General features: G+C 30.0%; 1 protein-coding gene across 6 annotated transcripts in view; it reads right to left on the bottom strand.

The window, feature by feature from the left end:
* The window catches only part of LOC129958356 (serine/threonine-protein phosphatase with EF-hands 2-like), a 136,712-nt gene that overhangs the window by 4,921 nt on the left and 110,409 nt on the right, over positions 1–21,382 (bottom strand). For 3 of the 6 annotated variants that reach the window (XM_056070786.1, XM_056070789.1, XM_056070787.1), the window contains 7 exons: positions 21,307–21,375; positions 18,737–18,922; positions 17,284–17,429; positions 15,669–15,775; positions 9,064–9,233; positions 7,174–7,258; positions 6,824–6,850 (listed from right to left, as the gene is read on the bottom strand). In XM_056070786.1, the coding sequence (XP_055926761.1) occupies positions 6,824–6,850; positions 7,174–7,258; positions 9,064–9,233; positions 15,669–15,775; positions 17,284–17,429; positions 18,737–18,922; positions 21,307–21,375 (790 nt within the window). Of the gene's footprint in view, positions 1–2,154; positions 2,271–6,823; positions 6,851–7,173; positions 7,259–9,063; positions 9,234–15,668; positions 15,776–17,283; positions 17,430–18,736; positions 18,923–21,306; positions 21,376–21,382 lie in introns of those variants that run through there. The other 3 variants (XM_056070788.1, XM_056070791.1, XM_056070790.1) reach the window with 2 other exon arrangements.

Below are 21,382 nucleotides of genomic sequence, written 5' to 3'. Positions count from 1 at the left end.
TGTACAACAGAACGCAAGTGTTCTATATTTCGTATAAAACACTTGAGATTATCTCCTTAACCGGTTCGACCATACGCCATGCATGCATCGATTTATCTTATTTTGCCTCTTTTAAACAACAATTAAGGTGTTCATAATTGCTATAATGCTATACAAAAATTACATAGAATAAATAAATATCTCAAGTGTTCTATATGAATTCTCAATTGAATCAAAACGACAAAACATTCCCAAAATTGAAGACTTAATCTAATTTTATAGAAAAGAAAATAAATCTGTGAAGGGGATAAAGATAGAAGACTTGTGGTCCATTGCTAAGATTTCAATAGGCATTTGCGCCGTTGCATCGCTGCAAAATGTGGTCACTCTGAAACCAATAAAAGTCCACTCTTATTATTATTTGTTATATTTTGTTAATTAATTTATTTTTAATAAAGCTGTATTGAAAATTGTTTTTCCGGGTGTTTTCGCCGCATCCTGTATACAAGAAAGTGAAAAATAATGTAACAGATTAGTTCAGAGGAGGTGTGGCTTGAATGGATATAGACAAATCTGCTCCATTCATACTCTTTCTTGATGGCGATAAAATAATCAAACTTGTTCAAAGAATTAGAGAAATGGTGATGAGAAGAATAAAAATGAAGACGACACGCAGATCAATAAAGTGAAGTGAAAGGAGGCAGACTTCGTAAGATTTAACGAACAGTGTTCCTATATTTGGATGTGGATTTTTAAAAATTCACCGACAATTTTGTAAGAAGACAGGCATTAAAGTTATATGTCATCCCTCTAAAAAAATACATAACTTTCACATATGATGTGCGTTAGTTTTGAAATGCTTTTTAACTTTGTTTTTCTAAAATATAAAAGAACGCGTAGGTGTATTAGTTCTAAATAATCTGTGCGATTTTCGATATTATTTATTAATTGTGGATGATAAATCGAACATGACAAAGGAACTTGGTACAAAAGTAATACAATTTTTACGATAACTTCATTATGTATAATGTTTCCATCGAACATGAATTATTTTACAATACTTTACTTTTTGTATTATAAAATATTTAAAAATAAATTTTTGAATTAATGTGCAATTTTTTACGATTGTTAAAACTTATCATGATTATTGAGAAATATATTTAAAAAATAATAACCAATCAAAATAATAATCATTCTCTCGATGTTATTAAAAAGCAAAGACCTCGCGAATAAAGAAAATGAATATAATAATAAAAAATGAAATCTAAAGTCGTTCAAATGTTACATTTATGACATTTGCTTCATTATGAAGAGCTGTCTGAGAATTTTAAATACACCCAAGAATAAAAAAGTATGAAAAGTTGTGTGATGAAATAATAAAGAACCATAATTTGAAAGCTTGGATCAAGTGTGGAGAAATTCTTTTCGTTCAATTATTATTATTATTATTTTTTTTTTTTTGCTTCCGGCACAAAAAAAAACAAAAACATTGCGGATTTTATCGGTTTGAAAGTTTGCTTCTCCAGATTTTAATTAAATTTCATGAAACTAATTAAAAACTCGGTTTTTAAATATATCCAGAAAAAGTTTCCTTTGATTTTAATAATATATTCATTCAAAATTAGCCTGCAGCGTCGAGTACAACTTATATATTTCATCTGCAATTGTTAACTTATTTCTCTACACTTAGATGGCAGCTCAAATCAATAACCAATTGTAAACTTGTTGATTGTAATTTTTTATGTCCTTTGCAGTGCTGAAGATATCAAAATAAGGGGTTTGAGATTTAGTGTTGCTCCTTGTCAAACGCAAGTTCGAACATTTATCAAGAGAGACAAAGGATTCGGATGTGATCGCGCTTTTGGGTTTTACCATATTCTGTAAACTCCAATGCGAATAATTAAATATAGTTATTTACTTTCTGTTAAACTTATCTTACCTTAACTTATATATTCTTATTTGCAAATAACTTTAATTTCTAGTTTTAATTTTTTAATTTAATCATATATAAATATTTTTAATTTAAAATCATAAATAAATATTTCCAGTGTATCTCTTTATTTGTCTCCTAAGCATAATCTCCGTGTGAAGGGGAAAAAAAAACACACACACATCAAAAATATGAATACAAATCTCAAAGTATATTAGAAACAAAACAATTGGAAATAAGATGGGGAAAAATCTGACTCCATAATAAAAAAAAATTCCTTAACTAATTGTAGCATATATAGATTTCTCTCCATGTTTGTATAGATTCAGCGTTATATCCATAAGAATTCCATGTAAGTGCACTATAAAAATATAGACAAATCAATGTTAATAATGATGGCAAGATCACGATAATTGCACATTCAAAACCTTTTATTGCAACGCAGAAATAAATAAAAATATAATAGACAGGAATTGGACTTCACTTTACTTCACTTCACTTAAAATATTGCATTTGTTCAAATTTACTTTAGATTACTAGACATGCATTTACTAGACATACATTTCATTATTTAAATCTGAAATCTTATTTCTTTTTTTCCGTTAATATTTGTTCTTTTTAATTTTAAAGTGAAGTCCATATTGGAAATATTTTTAACTTTTCAAAGAAAGTTAATTCAGAAATAATCTTTTTAAAATTATTTTAAGATTTTGTTTCACAGCAACTAATTCTAAAAAGATGAAACTCATTCCATTTACAAAGCGATTTCAAATTTCATCTCATGGCAAAAATCATGCAGCTCTATAGTGCAGAACAAGCATTCTCAAATTCTTGTGCAAACATTAAATGTAAGAATAACATACAAGTATGCCGAAAATTTCTATTAATTGCTACACTGATTCGGGGAGTCAGGTTCTAAAGATTGAAATTCCTGGTGGATCATATGAAAATAGAAGGACAAAGACAGATATAGAGAGCGAGCGAGAGAGAGAGAGAGAGAGACTGAGAGAGAGAGAGAGAGAGAAGAGAGACTGAGAGAGAGACTGAGAGAGAGAGAAGAGAGAGAGAGAGAGAAGAGAGAGAGAGAGAAGAGAGAGAGAGAGAGAGAGAAGAGAGAGAGAGAAAGAGAAGAGAGAGAAGAGAGTGAGAGAGAAGAAAAACTTTGAAACTGGATTTCTGATCACTGAATTTTTGATCTTTCTAATGGCTCATAAAAATTTCTACGATGTTTCAAGTAAATTAAGAAATTTAAAAATTATTCTCCTACGATCACTGAAGACATATTTAATAGACATTAATAGATATATTTAATAGACATATTTTATAGACATATTTAAATGATCAAAACAGTTCAGAAATGAATATAAGTTTTGGTTTATATATTGTAATAACCAAAATATATGCGAATTATGGACACTATCTTAATATTATTTTAATATAAAATTTAAGAGACCATAAGAAAAAAAATCGAATTTGAGTTAAAACATTTCCTATTAGCTAAGTTTCACTGTAAATAAAATCTTTTGAATAATTTCTAGGAATTTAAAAATTTCTGAGAAAATTTTAGAAAATCCGTGAAAGTTAGTGCTATTGGCCTTTTTCATTTTTGACTATAAAATCATTAAATAAAGATTTTCCATTACATCGCCTTTCAAGACTGATGATTATGATATCGGTGGTTCCTCTAACATACTGTGTAACTTCCTTTAATTGGTTCAAGATTTTTATTTTCTTTTTATCCATAACTTGCACTGAATATGTGCAACCAGATTATTTATGTTATTTTAGAACTTAAGTTTTATAACCGAAAATAGAGTTTTCTAATTTTGGTGATCAAGTAGCATATATGGGATTCGGAAGTTTATTATGGTCTAAAGACAATAAAATTGACATTTGTTTATTAATAATTCCATGTGATATATTTAAAATCGGCTGCTTTTCGGCATTTGTTTTGTCAGTAAGATGACGAATTTCTATGCAGTTATTTTCGATTTAATTGTTTGTCTTCAATATGATGAAGAATTTCCCGGTTGCTTTTCGCCATTTGTTTTCTCGTTAAGATCACAAACTTTTATACAGTTGTTTTCCCTTTAATTGTTTATCTTCAGTATCATCATCGTTTGCCGACTATTCACACTGATTATGTAATTGATTGCCGACTATTCACACTGGTTATGTAACTGATTGCTGACAATTCACACGGATTATACACCAATTCTAGATAATCAATAGATATTTAAAACAACAATACGAACTAACTGCTGATTTATACAAAAATAATGTATTTTTGAGTAAAGAGTCGATTTTGTTGAATAAAAGTATTAAACATAAGAAGCAGAATCTTCTTTTCCTCTTCACAACAAGTATAATTTTGCCGATTTCTTAGAGGTAGCAAGATTTCTTTCGATTGCTAAATTATTTCAACAAAACGTCAGTAGATGGTTCACAAAGGTGCCGACTTCAAAAATAAGATTTTTCTTCTTTTTTTCCCCCCATTTTTTACACGGTGATCATAATTATCCGAAGTGTCATCGACGAGAGGAATGAAAGATCACGTTCAATTATGACTTCAAACGCTACCGCCCAATGGCAAAATGCTGACTCGTGAAAAGTATCTCCTCGTCACGTTCCTGAACCATTTTTTTTACATATTTTTTATTTTCACAAAAACACAAGTGGCAATTTTTTTTAATTGAAAAGAGCAGAATCGTATTGATACATTTTAACGCTTTGAATTGTGTTGGAAATTTCAGCTTAGGAAGGCTTTCATATGAAAGTTCTAAATACTGCTATGAAATAAAATATATTTACTGGATTCGTATAATTTCCTATTTTAAAGGAATTTGATTTATGGGAATAATTTAAAAAATCGAGTGTCATAATTATTGCAAAGTAAGAAATGAGAATTTAGTGATAATTAAAAATTATTTTTCTTTATGAATGCGTCTGAATAATAAAACCTTTCAATGAAAAAATTATTTAAAATTATTTAATCTTTTAACAATTAAAAATTAATTTGTAATTAAATGTAGACAGCGATATTAGAATACTATATTTTTTTAAAAACACTCTGTGAATGTAGTTTTTAATTTAAGGTAAGGAGAATACAGTCAAAATTCGCTTAACGAGCACTTCGTATAATGAGTGATTGGCATAACAAGCAAAGCAAAATATAAATGCAAATGTAATTTGTGACTCGCCTAAGTAGCAATGTTTCGCAGGACGAGTGTCGAGGAGGCACTGTAACGTCACTTGCTAGATTAACATGTATCACTCTATACTGAACTCATCTTTGAAGAGAACTTTTATATTTACATGGAAGTTTTGGCAGAATCCGAGGGGCTTGAACAAGTGCTTATAGTGCCTTAACTGACGAGGTTTTTCTTTGGCCATTATGGGACTAGACTTGGATCATAATGAAATTGATTTTATGGAAGAACATACAAGAACTTATTCTGTGTCACAGCAAAAGGCTGCGGAGGAGATTTGGTCAGGAGAGGAAGAAATAATAGACGAAACAGAGCAACAACCTCCAGTGAAGAAAGGAAGATAATGAAAGCAAGGGCATTTATTATATCCTATGTTGAGAAGCATCATCTTGATAAGGCAGTAGCTATGCGAGCTACAAATTCTTTAAACAATAATGCGTGTCTCATTTTCAACAAATTTTGAAGACAATTTTCTTATAAAAAAAGCACGCATTGTTAGTAATAGATTACTTGATTATAAATTTGTTTGAATATGTTTTTATTTCGAATGGAACGCATTGTTCTATTTTACACTACTATCTATTATGGATTTCTATAGAAAAAATTGTTCTGTTTAACGAATGTTTCACATTAAGAGTAGCATTCGACAAGTTTACATAACAGCACAAATCCATTTAACACGTTGACTGTCAATTATAAGATAAATTGTAGTTTGTGATCATGTCCAGGACTTGGCTTATTCAAGGTTAACATGAAGACGTAGAAACTTTAGCGTATTCAAGATTATGAATAATATTACAGGATGCGCCATAAATTTGTGTAAAATTAAAAAAAATCATGATAAAAAAGTAATGCCCGAAAAAAAATTGCGGTTTTCGGAGATATGTTCAAAAAGTATTTGAATTTTTCCCCATTAAAAATTATTTAAAATATGACCGATAAATGATGCTCACACGAAAAACCAAGAAAACTTGTTCCATCATCACAGGATGGTATCTTAACGCTTTTGCGAAATCACGTTGTGCCTGCTTTGCAGCAAAGACGCTCATTACCTGCCGTCACCTTTACGCAAGATGATGCTCCATCTCACATTGGTCGTTCCGTTAAGATGTCCCACCTAGCCACATTCACTGAGGACCGAATGCTAAGCCCAGGATGTAAGATTAAGCGGCCCTCACAATCACCTGACCTTACTCCAGTGGACGTTTGGTCGTGGGGATACCAAAAGTCTCTTGTTTACAGGGGCTGTCCAACCACTTTCGTGAAGGTAAAATATATCATTCATGTCGTCGGTGGCCTTGATGCCGGCATGCTACACTCAGCTGTAGTTACGCGCCCGACAGGCTTAATATCTTGTGGTGGCAGTTATGTTGAATATCTTTAGTTTTAAAATAAAATGTGCTGTGTTAAGTTACTGTACTCTGTTTTCCTGATTTGTATAAACCATCTCAGTTTGATGTGATAACGCCATCTATTGGTCATTTTTTGAATAATTTTTAAACGGACAAAAAATCCGATTAGCTTTCTGAACATATTCCAACAAACAAAATTTTTTTCTTGCATTAATTTTTCTTGTGATTTTTTTTAAAGTTTGCACGATTTTATGACACATCCTGTATATGACTGAATCAAATTGGTTTCTGGGACTCAAAACTTGCAATTTTCCTTGGCAGTCAACGTTAAGAATGACTTTTTAACTTCTTACCTGGATGACGGTCCAGCTTGCTTCTGGCTGCGGAAAAAAAATGATGAAATCTTCAAAGCATTTAAAAATATATACATCTGAGGAATATAAGTATTTTCAAGTATTTAAAATAACAAGACTATTGTTATATAACTAGTTAAAATAATAACATAAATATTTAACTATTTAAAGTAACAATATAAATATTTAACTATTTAAAATAACAATATAAATACTTAACTATTTAAAATAACAGGATAAATATTTAACCATTTAAAAATATACGCAAGTGAAAATAATAATAATAATAAAAAAATTCATGACGAAAAAAAAAAAAAAAGAAATATGCATGACGAAAAATTTTTACTTACCATGACCATCTCTGTCAATCATATTAAATACCGCCTCCAAAATTTCTTTATTTTGATATAAAGCCTCCAGAAGAGTATGGCCATCCTTTAAAAGGAAGACAATTTATTTTATAAATCAATAAACCTAAACTAAGACAGAGAACAATATTAGAATTAATTTAACAGAATTTTATATCTTATAGAGGATGCTATTTTGTATGTATCAGTATGGAATTTTTAAAACAAGAAAGAGTTTGCGAATTTTCACAAGGCCTAGGTCGGACTGGTATTTTAATTAAAAAATGTTTGAGTCGTAAAATAGCCAATTTATGCTGCAACGACATAAGTTGCTTTTAATCTTTTGAAAAGAATGTAATGGTCTAATTTGGAAAAATAGTTTCCTATCTGAGAAACCAGTTTCCTTAATTTGACCATCTTTAATACAAATAAGCAATATTTGTATTAAAGTTTCTGTATTTTAAAGAGTAATTATTTTATAGGTAAATGCATTGCTTTGAAGATAATCGCAAAGAAATTCCAATATTTTTTTTATTTCAGTAATTCTTTTAATCATTGTACATTAAAAAATGTTCAGACAGGCCCAAATGTGCCATCTTTCTTCAATAAATTACAAATTTGGTTGATAAATTTAGTAAGGTAAATTTCATCCTTTTAGCCTATTAGGAATTGATTCAAAAATCGATTACCAAAATTCTATTTTTAAGAAAATATTAAAAAAATTAAATTTCATAGAAATATTAAAAACTGCTCACATTTTGCAAGAAATCATTTTATCAAATGCATTTTTACTCTGAAGGCAGTCGCAAATGGTGTCTGTTTGGTAGTTTATTTATATTTATTTATTTGATTTTCTTTAGGTATTTGATAGTTTCATTTTTGCCTGTATTTGAATTTTGGCGAATAAGCAGAAAGTAATTTAGAATCACTTGTAAGGAATAATGATAAAGCGCGAGTACAAAAAGTAAAAAGTTGGCACATCAAATTTCGAATAACAAAAATATTTTTTTTATCGTTCTTATGCACTTAATGCTTTTGGTGATCTCATAAAAATGCTAAAAGCAGAATAATAAAAGTCAGAATTTCTTCTTTCTTTTAAAAGCCCATTGTCTCCGCTATATTTTGCTTTTAGATTTGAACTCGTAAGATAATACGACGGCCCATGGTTTTCATGGCCACGAAAGTTATGCTCAAGCAAGCGTAGAATGGAAACTCGGGATAAATAATAATAAACTTTCATAGACTGTTTATCATTCGTCACTCTCTGATTAAATATTGCAGCTGTTTTGGTGATGACTGCAGTTGTTTTGATGATTTCACTCTGAACAGATGTTTTCAAATGACGATATATGCTGTTTCTTGATCACAAATGGCATATCTGATCACACCAGTAAAAAACCATTTTATGATAAATGCAAACACAATCAGTTTTGCAGTTGGAAATTTAATAGTGGCAACTCTATAATTATTGCTGATTCAACGTTGGTATAAGCCTGAGATGTTCATAGTCCTATGTAAGCACCAACGTTGTTTGCAACTTATTTTCAACAATACTGAAAGCAAAGCCGGTTCTGTTGATGAATCGAATGGAGAAATTCATCGTTTTAAGAACTAATGAAACAGTTTTTGAATCATTGAATCACTGGAGTTTCAATTCAGATCGAGTGACTCCCAACCCTAACGAGGAAAAATGAAAAATCAATTATGTTTCAATATTGAGCTGTTCCAGACTTCGTTTCATTCAACTCATCATGAAACTGGCATTGCTTCAGCTATAGGTGTTTCAGTTTATACCAATGCTATATCGGCTGCAATTAATTAAATGCTTGCCATTATTATGTTTCCAACTTTCGAATTTATCGAAAACAAAGTTTTTACTCAGTTTATACGTACCTCTATCAGTCCTTCAGTATAAGTGTGGTAATCTTCCAAAGTTGTAGAATACTCGACTAGCTGTTTTTCTGGATCATAAACGGCCAGTTTCGGGCAAAGTAATCGCCATGGAAGACCCAATCCCACTGCTGCTTCCATAGCTTCACACCAATCATTCAGGGAGATAGTAGCTTACAAATAGAAAAAAAAATCATGCCAAAATCAGCTAAAGGAGGAGCATGTCTCAAAATGAACACGTTAGCTGCCGCATGAATCGCCTGTGACTCACAATTACTTTCTAAATAAATGACCTCTTCACCACTCATATAAAAGATAGCAAAGAAGAAGATATCTAATTAGATACATTGTCCGAATCCCAAACATGAATTTTGGAAGCGAACGTGTTAAATAAGGTAAAAAAAAAATAATGTTTGCTTTAACATAAATAAATAAATAAAAGTAAATCGAAGAATGCCTTTTGCATTTCTTCCCCCCTTTTGTAAATATATAAATATTTTCAGACATATAAAATTTAGTTAAAATCAGTAATAAGTTTTCATGTTTTTGAATTTTACCAGTGCGTAAAAATGTAAATCAAAGGAGACTGTTACGAGTAATTGAAGTTGGTAGGAACTTATTATAATTGTAGTTTTAAATGGAATTCAGCATTAATGTAGTTTTATGTTTTAATGTAAAGCATCCATTTGAATATTTTAACATATTTTTGTATTAAGTGCATTTATTTAGTTTATGACAATAGAGAATCTAAATACATCAGTAGATCATAGCGGTTTCCAACCTTTTCGGTTATGCGGACCACCTGTTATCAAAAAATATTTTAAGGTCCTCTAACTAATTATACAAAAAATACAAACATAATATATATATTTATATAATTAATTAGACCATGTGTAATTAGACCATGACGCTATATTCGGGGACCCCACATGTTATACATCAAAATACTCGTCTTGGCCTATTCTATCCGAATCTGTAAATATTAGACGCTGCATACCTTGTGGAACACCCTGTATATATAGCATATAAAAATGTATTGGTGTTCTTAGCTGTCATAATAGAACAAAACTTAAAAATATGCGATTGAAATTCAAAACAAGGAGCTCAGTGAAATTTTGACATTATTTGTCCCTCCCTAGAAAATCAATATCCTGAAAAAAGAAAACTTGATGGCTTCGTATTCAAGTCACTTTCTACATTCAATTTGTTTCTGTACTTAGGTTAAAAGCAACAACAACAACAAAAAAGACTGAAGTTTAGAAAGCGCGTTCACACAGATGAGTGCCGAGAACTCCATCAACTCTCTGTGCAATTTTGGTAAATGTTGGATTTTGTTGCGTAACATTCATCCAGAAAATGACCAACAGCTTCAGAATCTCGTCACACGATAAATAATTAAACTCTTTGAGGCACGTGGTTTAAAAAAACCCCTAATAAAACAGAATTTTTTTTATTATTAAATAAAAAAAAAAAAATAGCAGGGCGTACATAATCCTATTACTTCGCAGCTTCAAAATGGATATAAAACATCAAATAATATAATTTTTTAAAAAAATAATTTAATCACTCCTAATAAATCAACACACACTGTTATGAACGATAAAATTTCACTGCATCAAACACACCATCCTTAATCCCAGCAGCATGCACAACTTTTGATTGTATATATTTCTTTTACTTATTTACTCATTTACCGTTAGTGCAGATCAGTGCCTAAAGAATGAAAAACTTTAAATAAAATATTACACTGTATGACTATGAGTAAAGTCATCTTTTCGAGTTGAGTTGTAATATATCCCACTATGCATAAAAAGTTAAGCAAAAGGTGGGGCAGTTTTAAACCCACATAGCCCCAAGGAGTTAATTGGTATTATTCATTTAATGATACTTTCAATTTCTTTATGAAATATTCTTCAAAAATATTTCTGTTCCAATAGGCTTTCGTCTTCATTTTTCGGATAGAAGCACCTAAAACAAATATGAAAACTCGGTTCTATAAACCATTATTACGCTATTCGAGAACCTGAAGTGGACCGTCACCTATAGGTTGGGAATCACTGGAATAAAGGTTTAAGACAGAGTAAGGCAGAAATTTAAATTGCATGAGTCGAAAATAACCGATATGTGTGTACTTAGTTTAAAGGTAAAGCGTATGATAATATATCAGAATAAGATGATATAAATTTTGTCACATTACTAAATGAATTATTACATTAAAAAATGGTTGATAACTGCTTCAGCGTTGTATGTTGAATTTAGTTCAATTAAATCAATGTCCTAGATTTAAACTACTTGTGAGCTATTTCAGCATGAATCTCGTAATTTTGAAATGTGGTCAGACGATGAGGAAGACACCTGATTCGGTACTATTTCTCTGGATTTTCGCACTGGATCCATGCGTGGAAAGATTTGATCCCGAACTTATCAGGTCCAAGAACCTAGCGGATGTTGCCAAACAGGGTCACAAACTCGCAATCCAATTATCCTGTGTTTTCTTGAAGCTGAAATTCTGATACCATATCGTCAAAGCACTTAGGAGTATTCAATCAATAATTACTCCATATATTATTGATGAAATGCTTCAAGTAAGTAATTTAAAAATACTATATCAAGGTTATGTTTACTAATATGATCACAAGATATTTTTAGAAATATTTTAATAACTAATTATTTTAATTATTTATTCAAATAATTAGTTAACAGTTAATTAATATTTAATTGTTGCTAATTATTAGCACTAAAGTCATAATAAAATTGTTTAATCCTTTAAATCTGAAGAAATAATCCTGTTTTATTTATATCATTTTAATGTAAATATTATTTAACAATGCTTGATTCGATTTAGCTGCCCGGTTTGTTTGATATGTAAGCAAAGTAGAAACTTTAATCTGGTAGGCTGATATTTTATTCAACAAATCAAAAGCAAACTTTTTGATTTTTTTAATGATGTTGAGCGTTGAACATATCTATTGGTACCAAAATCATCCACCAAAAGGGTCAAAGAATGGTACAAGAAGCATCTTGTAGGTGTTTTAATACTAAATTTGGTATTGAAGGCATGAACCTTAACGTGTGAGTTGCTTGAATGAAGGAGTTTAGAGTTTAGTATACAGCAAATAAATTAATTTCCAGAGTTTTAAAAGAATTTTTTATATATATTGTATATATTTTGGTAAAAATGTTTGAAAATAATTTTTAAATGGGATTTATTGCTGAAAAACTTCCGTAATTGAAGATTAAAATTTCACCAGAAAATAAATCTTACTTTTCCTAGTTAGTAACCTTTTTTTTTAACAGAAACTGTTTCTTTAAACAGTATTAAAAATGAATTTGTGAGTTTTGGCTCATTTTAAATTCCATTACAGAATTCTTTGTTATTTTGAATCTTCCTGAGTTCATCATCTTTAACATTGATAATTTTATAAACATTTCCCTAACTCTATAGATTTTCGATATAAACCTTTCACTAACTCGACTGATTTTCTATTTAATAACTTTAAACAAAATTCATTTTTATGATTTCTGTATTTTATTTGAAATCTGCCAACAAAAGAGCACTTAATATAATGGAAGTGATGTGTAATTACCTTCACGAAAACAAAGTTTCAGAAGTTTTTTTAATACGCCTCATTAGTTTCTTTATGTAATTATCAAACTGAATAACGGAATAAAAGTTAGGAATAGTAACAAATCTTGTAAAAAATGCGATCGTTTTTCAGGAAAAGCAATAAACTTAAAAGCATCTTATTTTCAGAGCAGTCTGGAATCCGTTCTTTAATTTCAACTATCTTTTAGAATACTATTTACTATTATAGATAAACCAGAAAGACTGAAATATTTTAAAATTTCAATATAGTTTGAAAAAACTAATTATCTCAGTTTATCAAGATACATTTAACTTTAAATAAAAGTGAAATTAAATTCTGTCTTAAGAAAGTTTTTCCTACGAAGATTGAACCTGGGAGGGAAATTTAAGTATAAACATTTTCAAAAAATCATTGTGTGGTATCTTTTGAATTTCTTACTAGACAAAAAATAAGATTTCTTTTTTTCTGTGATAGATTTTCCAATATTTATGTATGATCAGAAACGAACATGAAAATTATATCATCATTTACACGATATTATTCTTAATACACAGGACGATCCAAATTAAATAGGAGGTATTTAATGATGCCCTGCTCAAAAATTCTAGGCTGTGCGGTATATGCTTATATATGCGGCTTCGATTATATATATATATATATATATATATATATATATATATATATATATATATATATATATATATATATATATATATATATATATATATATATATATATACATACACACACAGGGTGTTGCCGCATGTTACCAGCATGAAAAGAAAAAAACTTTTATGAATGTGCTTTCACTTAAAAAAAATTCATAGTTGAAACACCATTTGTTATTTTTTACAGTTTCCAACAGTTCTCCTGCCTTCTATTATTTTAGGACCCCAAGTTGTATGGTGATTCTTTATTCTCTTGATGCCTACTATCACCCCTCTGAGTTTGTCGGTCGAATTCGGCAACACCCTCCCCCCCTCTCTCTATATATATATATTATAGACAACAGTTATTGTTTTGTAAAGTTGAAAGAGGTGCAGTCGTTGTTAAAAAGCCATAATTCCGTTTATTTGTAACTTGAATGATTAAATATAAACAAATACAATTTTTAGGTTGCCAGAGAATCCGAATCATGGCCATTAGAGAGAAACGCAAAACAGCTTCGTCGTTAAGAAAATAAAAAAATGGGGTATCGGATTTATGATGTTTTAATAAATCAAAATTGAGGGACTTCCCACATTCAGGAGTGAAGACATAGCTACAGATATTGGACAAGTAGCAATAAATGTTTATGATAAAAGTACTGCATGTTCAGTATAATAATTTTTAGCACAGTAGTACCATTTTCTTTCTATCGACCGAAATGTGTATTATTCTTTTACTTCTGAAGGACTATAAGTTAATAACTATGTTACATCACCTTACACTACGGGTACTAATTTTGTTTCTGAATTTCATCGTTTTTCTTTTCTTTTCTAAAAATTTGGTAACACATTAAAAATAAAGAACAAGTTAAACCGATATGACATCGCGTCAAAGTTTTTAATTATTCATTTAATTTTTGATGAATGGATATTTCAAAAGGTTGCTCTATTTTTAATTTCCATTGCAATTTTTAATTCCTGTATTATTTCTTTTTGTTTAAATTATTATCTTTATTTTAGAACTGAAATCAAATAAAAAGCGAAAAGTGTAGGTCAATTTTTAGCTAAGGCTTAAAAAAAAATTAAAATGAATTTCAAAAGATCTCCTCATTATAGGTTATAAACCTCATTTAAAATAAATTCCTTATGAACTTCTCATTATAGATTATACTCCCCTCCATTCTAAAAAGAATTCCTTATGATTTCCTCATTATAGATTATAATTTTCATTTTAAAATGAATTACTTGTGAGCAACCTCATTATATATTATAATCAACATTCTAAAGGGAATTCTTGATGAACTCCTCATTATAGAATATAACCCACATTCTAAAATGAGTTCCTTATGAACTCCTAACTATAGACTATAACCCCGATTCTAAAATGAATTCTTTATAATCTCCTCAATATAGCTTACGACCTTCATTTTAAAATGAATTTTTTATTAACTCTTCATTATATATTGTAATCTCCATTCTAAAATGAGATTCTTTATGAACTCCTCTTTATAGATTATAACCCTATTCTAAAATGAATTCTATAGAACTCCTCATTATAGATTATAACCTCCACTCTAAAATTCTTCATTATAGATTATACCTACATTCGAAAATGAATTCTTTAACTCGTTATTATAGATTATAACCCCCATTCTGAAATGAATTCTTTACGAATATATCTCTATACATGAAATTTTTATCTGTCGTTCTAAAATGAATTCTTTATTAACTTTTTATTATAGACTATAAACCCCATTCTAAAATAAATTCTTTATGAACATATCTATATACATGAAATTTTTATCCATCGTTCTAAAATGAATTCCTTATGAACTCTTTATTATAGATTATAAATCCCATTCTAAAATGAATTCCTTATGAACTCTTTATTATAGATTATAAATCCCATTCTAAAATGAATTCTTTACGGACGTGTCTCTCTCTATACATGAAATTTTTATCCATCGTTCTAAAATGAATTCCTTATAAACTCTTTATTATAGATTATAATTCTCATTCTAAAATGAACTCTTTATGAACATGAAATTTTTATCAGTAGGTCTAAAATGAATTTCTCATAATGAATGAAATTGTATTCTTCGTTATAAAAAGAATTCCCATAAGCTTCTTATTGCAGATGAAATTACATATCTAATTATTAAGCGAATTTCCATAAGCTTCTTATTGCAGAAGAAATTACATATTTAGTTATTAAACGAATTCCCATAAGCTTCTTATTGTAGATCAAATTACATATCTAGTTATTAAAGGAATTACCATAAGCTTGTTATTCCAGATGAAATTATATATCTTGTTATTAAACGAATTCATTTTTAAAAATATTATATAAAGGTTGATAATACGAAATACTTACAAACCATAGCCTTGTTTCTTTTATTGAACTCCTGCATCAACACGAATCTCTTCGAAGCAATGTGTCTTTTGAGCTCCCTTAAAGCTGACTGTTCGAGAATGCCTTGTCTGAAAAAAAATTGTAAACAACAATATAATAAGATTTTGCTTCAAATTGCTCATTATTTTTCGTTTTTCGTTGTGAATAAAATACTTAACCCTTCTTTGCGTGATTTTTTTTGAAATAAATCAGGGTGATATAATTCATGCTCTAGATTAAAGGAAAAATGTTTAAAAAATCATAGTATAAACGTATAATATAAAATAATTGAAAAACAGTATAATGGAAATATCCATCAACATGCAAATTTACATGTTAAGCTCAGTACAAAATCTTCAATGTCCTTCTCTTCGAAACTTCTCTCCTCATTATTAGCAAAAAAAATCTCTGATTAGTTTGAAAAATTTTTTCAAGAAATCGCATGTTTCTACAAACCACAACAAACAGCGGAATGACAAGTTCAAACACACTATAGTGATTATAACATTCGATTTTTTTTGACAGTTGCGTTCCTTATAACGCAATGGTCGTGAAAAAATTGCCAGCAACAACCGATTTACAGTACAACTGTTTTGAGTACAATTTTTTGTTCTCTAAATGTTATGATGGAAATTTCCATCATTATGCAAAGAAGGGTTAATTACACATAAATATTCATAATGCAGTCGTTAGTTATGCATCAGAGAATATATAGTGTAAAGTTTGATTAAGGTATCAAACAAATATTTTAAGATACCAGATAAATAAATACATACATTTTTTATCTCTTAATATGGCCAATGCAGGGAATTAAAATTCCATAAATGTTAGATTTCTCCTATTATTAAACTGCGGATCACGATTCCTAACAGGGTGCTTTTAAGTAATTTATAAGGGGGAGGGGGAGATGAGAAATTTTAAAACCACGTACCCAGATAAATATCTGTCCAGGCCGTAGTTTGATTCTTCATCAATATCTCTATAGATAAGAAAACTGTTTTAATTCACACTATTTCATTAAAATTTGTGAAATAATCTTCTTCTTATGCATTAATTATTTATTTGAAATAAGTCTTTTCGTTCAAATGCCTTAATTATTGTACGAAAATGGGTTTGTCCCAGGGGGGGGGCATCATAAGTAGTCGAAGAGAAAATGTCAGAATCAGAAAGGAGGCTCTCGCTTTTCTTGAAATTAGAGAAATAATGGCATTGCCGGCGTAACGGCCAGATCGCTGATGATGGGAAGTGTCTCCTTGGAGAATAGATTGTGCATAGATCGCTCATAAGTGCACATTTTTCCACAGATTACAGTACCCTGATTATTATTTGTTGCAGTCTGGTCATTCAGATACATTGGACTGCTTAGGTAAAGAGATCACCTTATGAATTACATTGAACTGCTAAGGCAAAGGGATCTCTTTATGAATTACAGAAATGAGATAGAGAAAACTTTTATTGATCGTAAAGGTTTCGTAAGATTCATTTTGTTGAGGTGATATGATTTATCAGACAGTTATCTAAATGGTTAAAAAAAAAGAAGAGCTCTGCGGAAAATCTTTATTGATTTAAAAGTACCAAAGAAGCAATGGTATCTCACCTTTGGCGTAAAGTAGCATGGCGAGCCAGTTTGCTGCTGACGTACAGAACGGGATGAACTATAAGTTCGTCTCCAATCAATTTGATATAGGCTCCTCTATTGCTGCCTGTATCGTAATAGTTCGAAGCGGAGAAAACGGTGATAACCTGCAGAAGAAATGAAAAACAACCTTGTGTTATCTCTAGAAATACATTTCAACAAATAATTTGGGATTTTATTATTTCAGCAATAGTCGGAAACAAATGAATGACGCAAGGCCAGAAATTGTTATTAATGAAAGGATTTTTCCCTGGAGTTGGAAAAACCAAGAGAGAATTTCCGCATTTGTAAAGCAAGTGTAATTGCATATAGAAAACTTATACATAGAAGGTAATAAAGAAGTTCCATTCTTAAATCTGGGTCTATACTTTACATGGTGATTCTAAAATTAGGGGGCAAACGTAAGCCTTGTTCTCATGGTCTGTGACTTGACTTTCCTGAGGTTGTATTTGGGCTTCTGTTATTGTTGGAATCTAATCAGTGGCAATGTTCTCTTATCATCCGTCCATTAGTTGATATTTCATATCCAAGCATTTACCATTACCATTTCGTAGAAAAAGGGGCACCACCCTAGGCTCCCTGGGGGAGTAACGGATCTTTCTCCTTTCACTTCAAGAATTATGGCGAGGTCTGCCGCGTCGCGGATAATTAGAAAAAAGGTTCTAGAGGATATACCAAGCGCGCAGAACCAAATTATTTATACAATAGAGTATGGAGGCCCCAACGTAAACTGTTTGGCAGTGACTTATGTAAAAGAAATAGATATACTAGATAAAGTTTGCAACAGAAATTTAATGAAATAGAAATTTACTATAGCACAGCATCACAATTCTATGAATAACTGCATTACAAGTCGTACACAGCATGAAAGATAATGGCAATAATACATTTCCATTTGATGCCAGACCTTGTCTTATTTGCCAGATAATAGCAAATAAGACATTGCATCAATAACAAGCCATTGAAGTATTTAAAATGAATATTCAAAGGACTAACCATCTGAAGCGATGCACACTTCACAGGTTTTTATTCACGCAAAATAATTATTGTCCTGTTATAAATTTGCATTACCTTAATTTTTTTGCTGTGCATTTTATTAGGTATAACATTTTTTATAAATAATTCAGTGATAAAGAGTTTATTTTATTTATTTATTGTTTGTTTATATATCAACGCAGTTTATCTCATTGGAGGATTATATGACAGGAAAGAAAATCACATCGATTTTATTTCTTTTTTAAGTTTTTCATGCTCAGGCGGGATTGGACAAGATTTTTAATTTTTACTGTCGAAATGGAGTCATAAGTAAAAAAAAAAAAAAAAAAAAAAATGAAGTTTATCAGTATCCGCTTTAAGAGAATGTTTTTGTTTTCAACAGAAAATTGAAGAAAAAAAGACGTATCAGGAAGCTTACCTGGTCATTATGAGCATACTCATAACCGTCAGTTTTGCATTGATGGGAACGAATGAGTAACTTCAATTGATGGCGCTCAAGAAATGATTTTGTGACTTCTGGTCCGAAGAAGCAGCCTCCACCGCGGAAGTTATTGTGGAAACAACCCGCCTTAGGGCGAGGATCACTCCATAGTAAATCGATGATCTAAGGGAAAAGAGCATGAACTAAATATTGCATGCATCTAAGCGCAATATAAACTTTTAACTTAGAGGAAAATTCATGGTATGGTATATTTAAAAATAAAAACAAAAACAAGAAACAAAATCGATTTTGGAAAAATTACGAAATCTAAATTTTTATATGGTCCCTATTCTCTATACTTATATTTAGTAAATGCTTACTAGTATCCTAGCGACATAAAACAAAAACTGTGACTATTACAAAACAAGCAATGACTGAGATAATTCATCTTAAATTTTGAACTGCCTCACTTTATGTGCAGTAGCGAACATGTGACTGTTGTACTTTTCTAATTTTCTTAATCCTGATTTGCAAATGTTTTATAGCCACATTCGTCGTTTTTATTCTACTGCCACTTGTTTAATTCCTCTTGAGCATTTTTCATTCTCAAGATGTCGGTTAATTTCTTAATTTGAATATTAATATACTTCATTATTAGGGATTGCAATACCGGTATACCGGGATACCGAATACCGGTATTTTGAGCCATTTGTACAATTTTGTAATACCGGTATTCCCAAGTTTTAATACCGGTTTTTCGGTATTTACTAGAAATTTTTTAAATTGTCTCCACTATATGTTCAGGGATCGCCAACATGACCAAATAGCATACGTTTTTGTTTTTATGTCTCCCTAACGGGCGAAATTAATTAGCTAATTTATGGCTTAATTAAGTGCTTAAATCTAAATTAGCGAAACATGGATTATCCCTGAAAGAAAATATTGTATTCATAACGACTGATGGAGCAACAATTATGAAAAAAGTTGGAAAGTTGATTGGTACAAATCAGCAGTTGTGCTATGCACAAGGAATTCAATTAGGAGTAATAGATGTATTATATCAAAAAAATAAAGAACAGAAGAATCCAGATACTGTGGATATAGAAACTTCGGATTCCAACTTTGAAGGAAGAGTGAGAGTGATATTGACAATGAAGATAATGACAATGTAATTGTTGAAGAAGATATTGCTAATGAGGATGAAATATTAACCTATCCAGAATTGCTTCCTATAATTTATAAAGTTCGAAAAATTGTTAAGATATTTAAACGTTCCCCTATAAAAAATGACATATTGCTAAAATATATATACTAACTGAAAATAAAACAGAATATATGTTAATATTAAATTCTAAAACACGTTGGAACAATTTATTCCTAATGATGGAACGATTTTTTGAAATATTACATAATCCAATCAAAAAGCAATAATCGACTTAAACCTACAAATTAATTTTTCAGATAGTGAATTCGATTTAATATCCAGAACTGTATCAGATCTACTTCCAATAAAATTGACTATTCAGGCATTATGTCAGAGAGATTCTAATTTATTAAAAGCTAATGCAACAATAAATTTCATGTTGCAGTCACTGAAAGAACAGCACACATCACTATCTAAAGAATTATATATTACATTGAAAAATCGCACAGAAGAAAGGCATACCGAAATAGAAAATGTATTTTGGTATTTACATAATTATAATGATTTTAAAAATGAAAATGAAAAGAAGAAAAGAGAATAACCAATTCAAATCTGATTAAATTAGAGTAAAGTTTCTTAAAAATTTTTTTCCCACAAACCTATCCACATTCAGAATTCGGTTCAATTATCGAAGATTATGATGTCACTACTGTCGATAGTGAAAAGGAATTGTCTCTAGAACAAAAATTAGAATTAGCGATAAATAAAAAAATTTCAACGAACCAAAATACAATACAGAAATCAGCTATATCCAAAACCATCCGACGCGAAATCGATTCATTTGAAGATGAGGGATTTAGAGGTAAATACTTGGAAAAAGTATATCGCGCATTGCTAACAGTACCACCAACTAGCGTAGATGCCGAAAGAGCGTTTTCGACAGCTGGTAATTTTTACACAAAATTACTTTTCATGCTTAATGACAGTACAATTGATGCATTGTTTTTTTAGATCACATTTCAAAAATTTGTAATAGTACCACAGACTGAATAGTGATATTTACACTTTTTTTTGTGATTTAAATAAATAAGATGTTCCTTTACTTTTTTGGTTATATACTGTTATAATTTATAAGTTACAAATTATTTTTTGTGATATTTTCACTCTCTAACAAAACTGGTATATAAAACAAAGAAACACCTGTGTTTTCTTTCTTTTTCTAAAATTTCTAATACCGATATTAAAACCGGTATCCCGGTATTAAGATTTAAAAAATATCGAATACCGGTATTGAAATTTTGGTCAGGTATTGCAATCCCTATTCATTATGTATACTAATATTCAATATGCACAATGCAATCTAAAATCAAAATTCTCTAATAAAAAAAAAATCAGAAAAAGTTCAGAAAAAATTCATCCTTACCTGCTTCCACTCACCAGGCTCCTGTATCATCTTGCCATCCTTCATTGGGGGTCGCAGAACTGTCAGAAACTGAAAA

Source organism: Argiope bruennichi, chromosome X1, assembly GCF_947563725.1.
Source record: "Argiope bruennichi chromosome X1, qqArgBrue1.1, whole genome shotgun sequence".
Classification (NCBI taxonomy): domain Eukaryota; kingdom Metazoa; phylum Arthropoda; class Arachnida; order Araneae; family Araneidae; genus Argiope; species Argiope bruennichi.
Note: the sequence above shows the minus strand (reverse complement) of the source record. Positions and strands in the feature narration are given on the sequence as shown.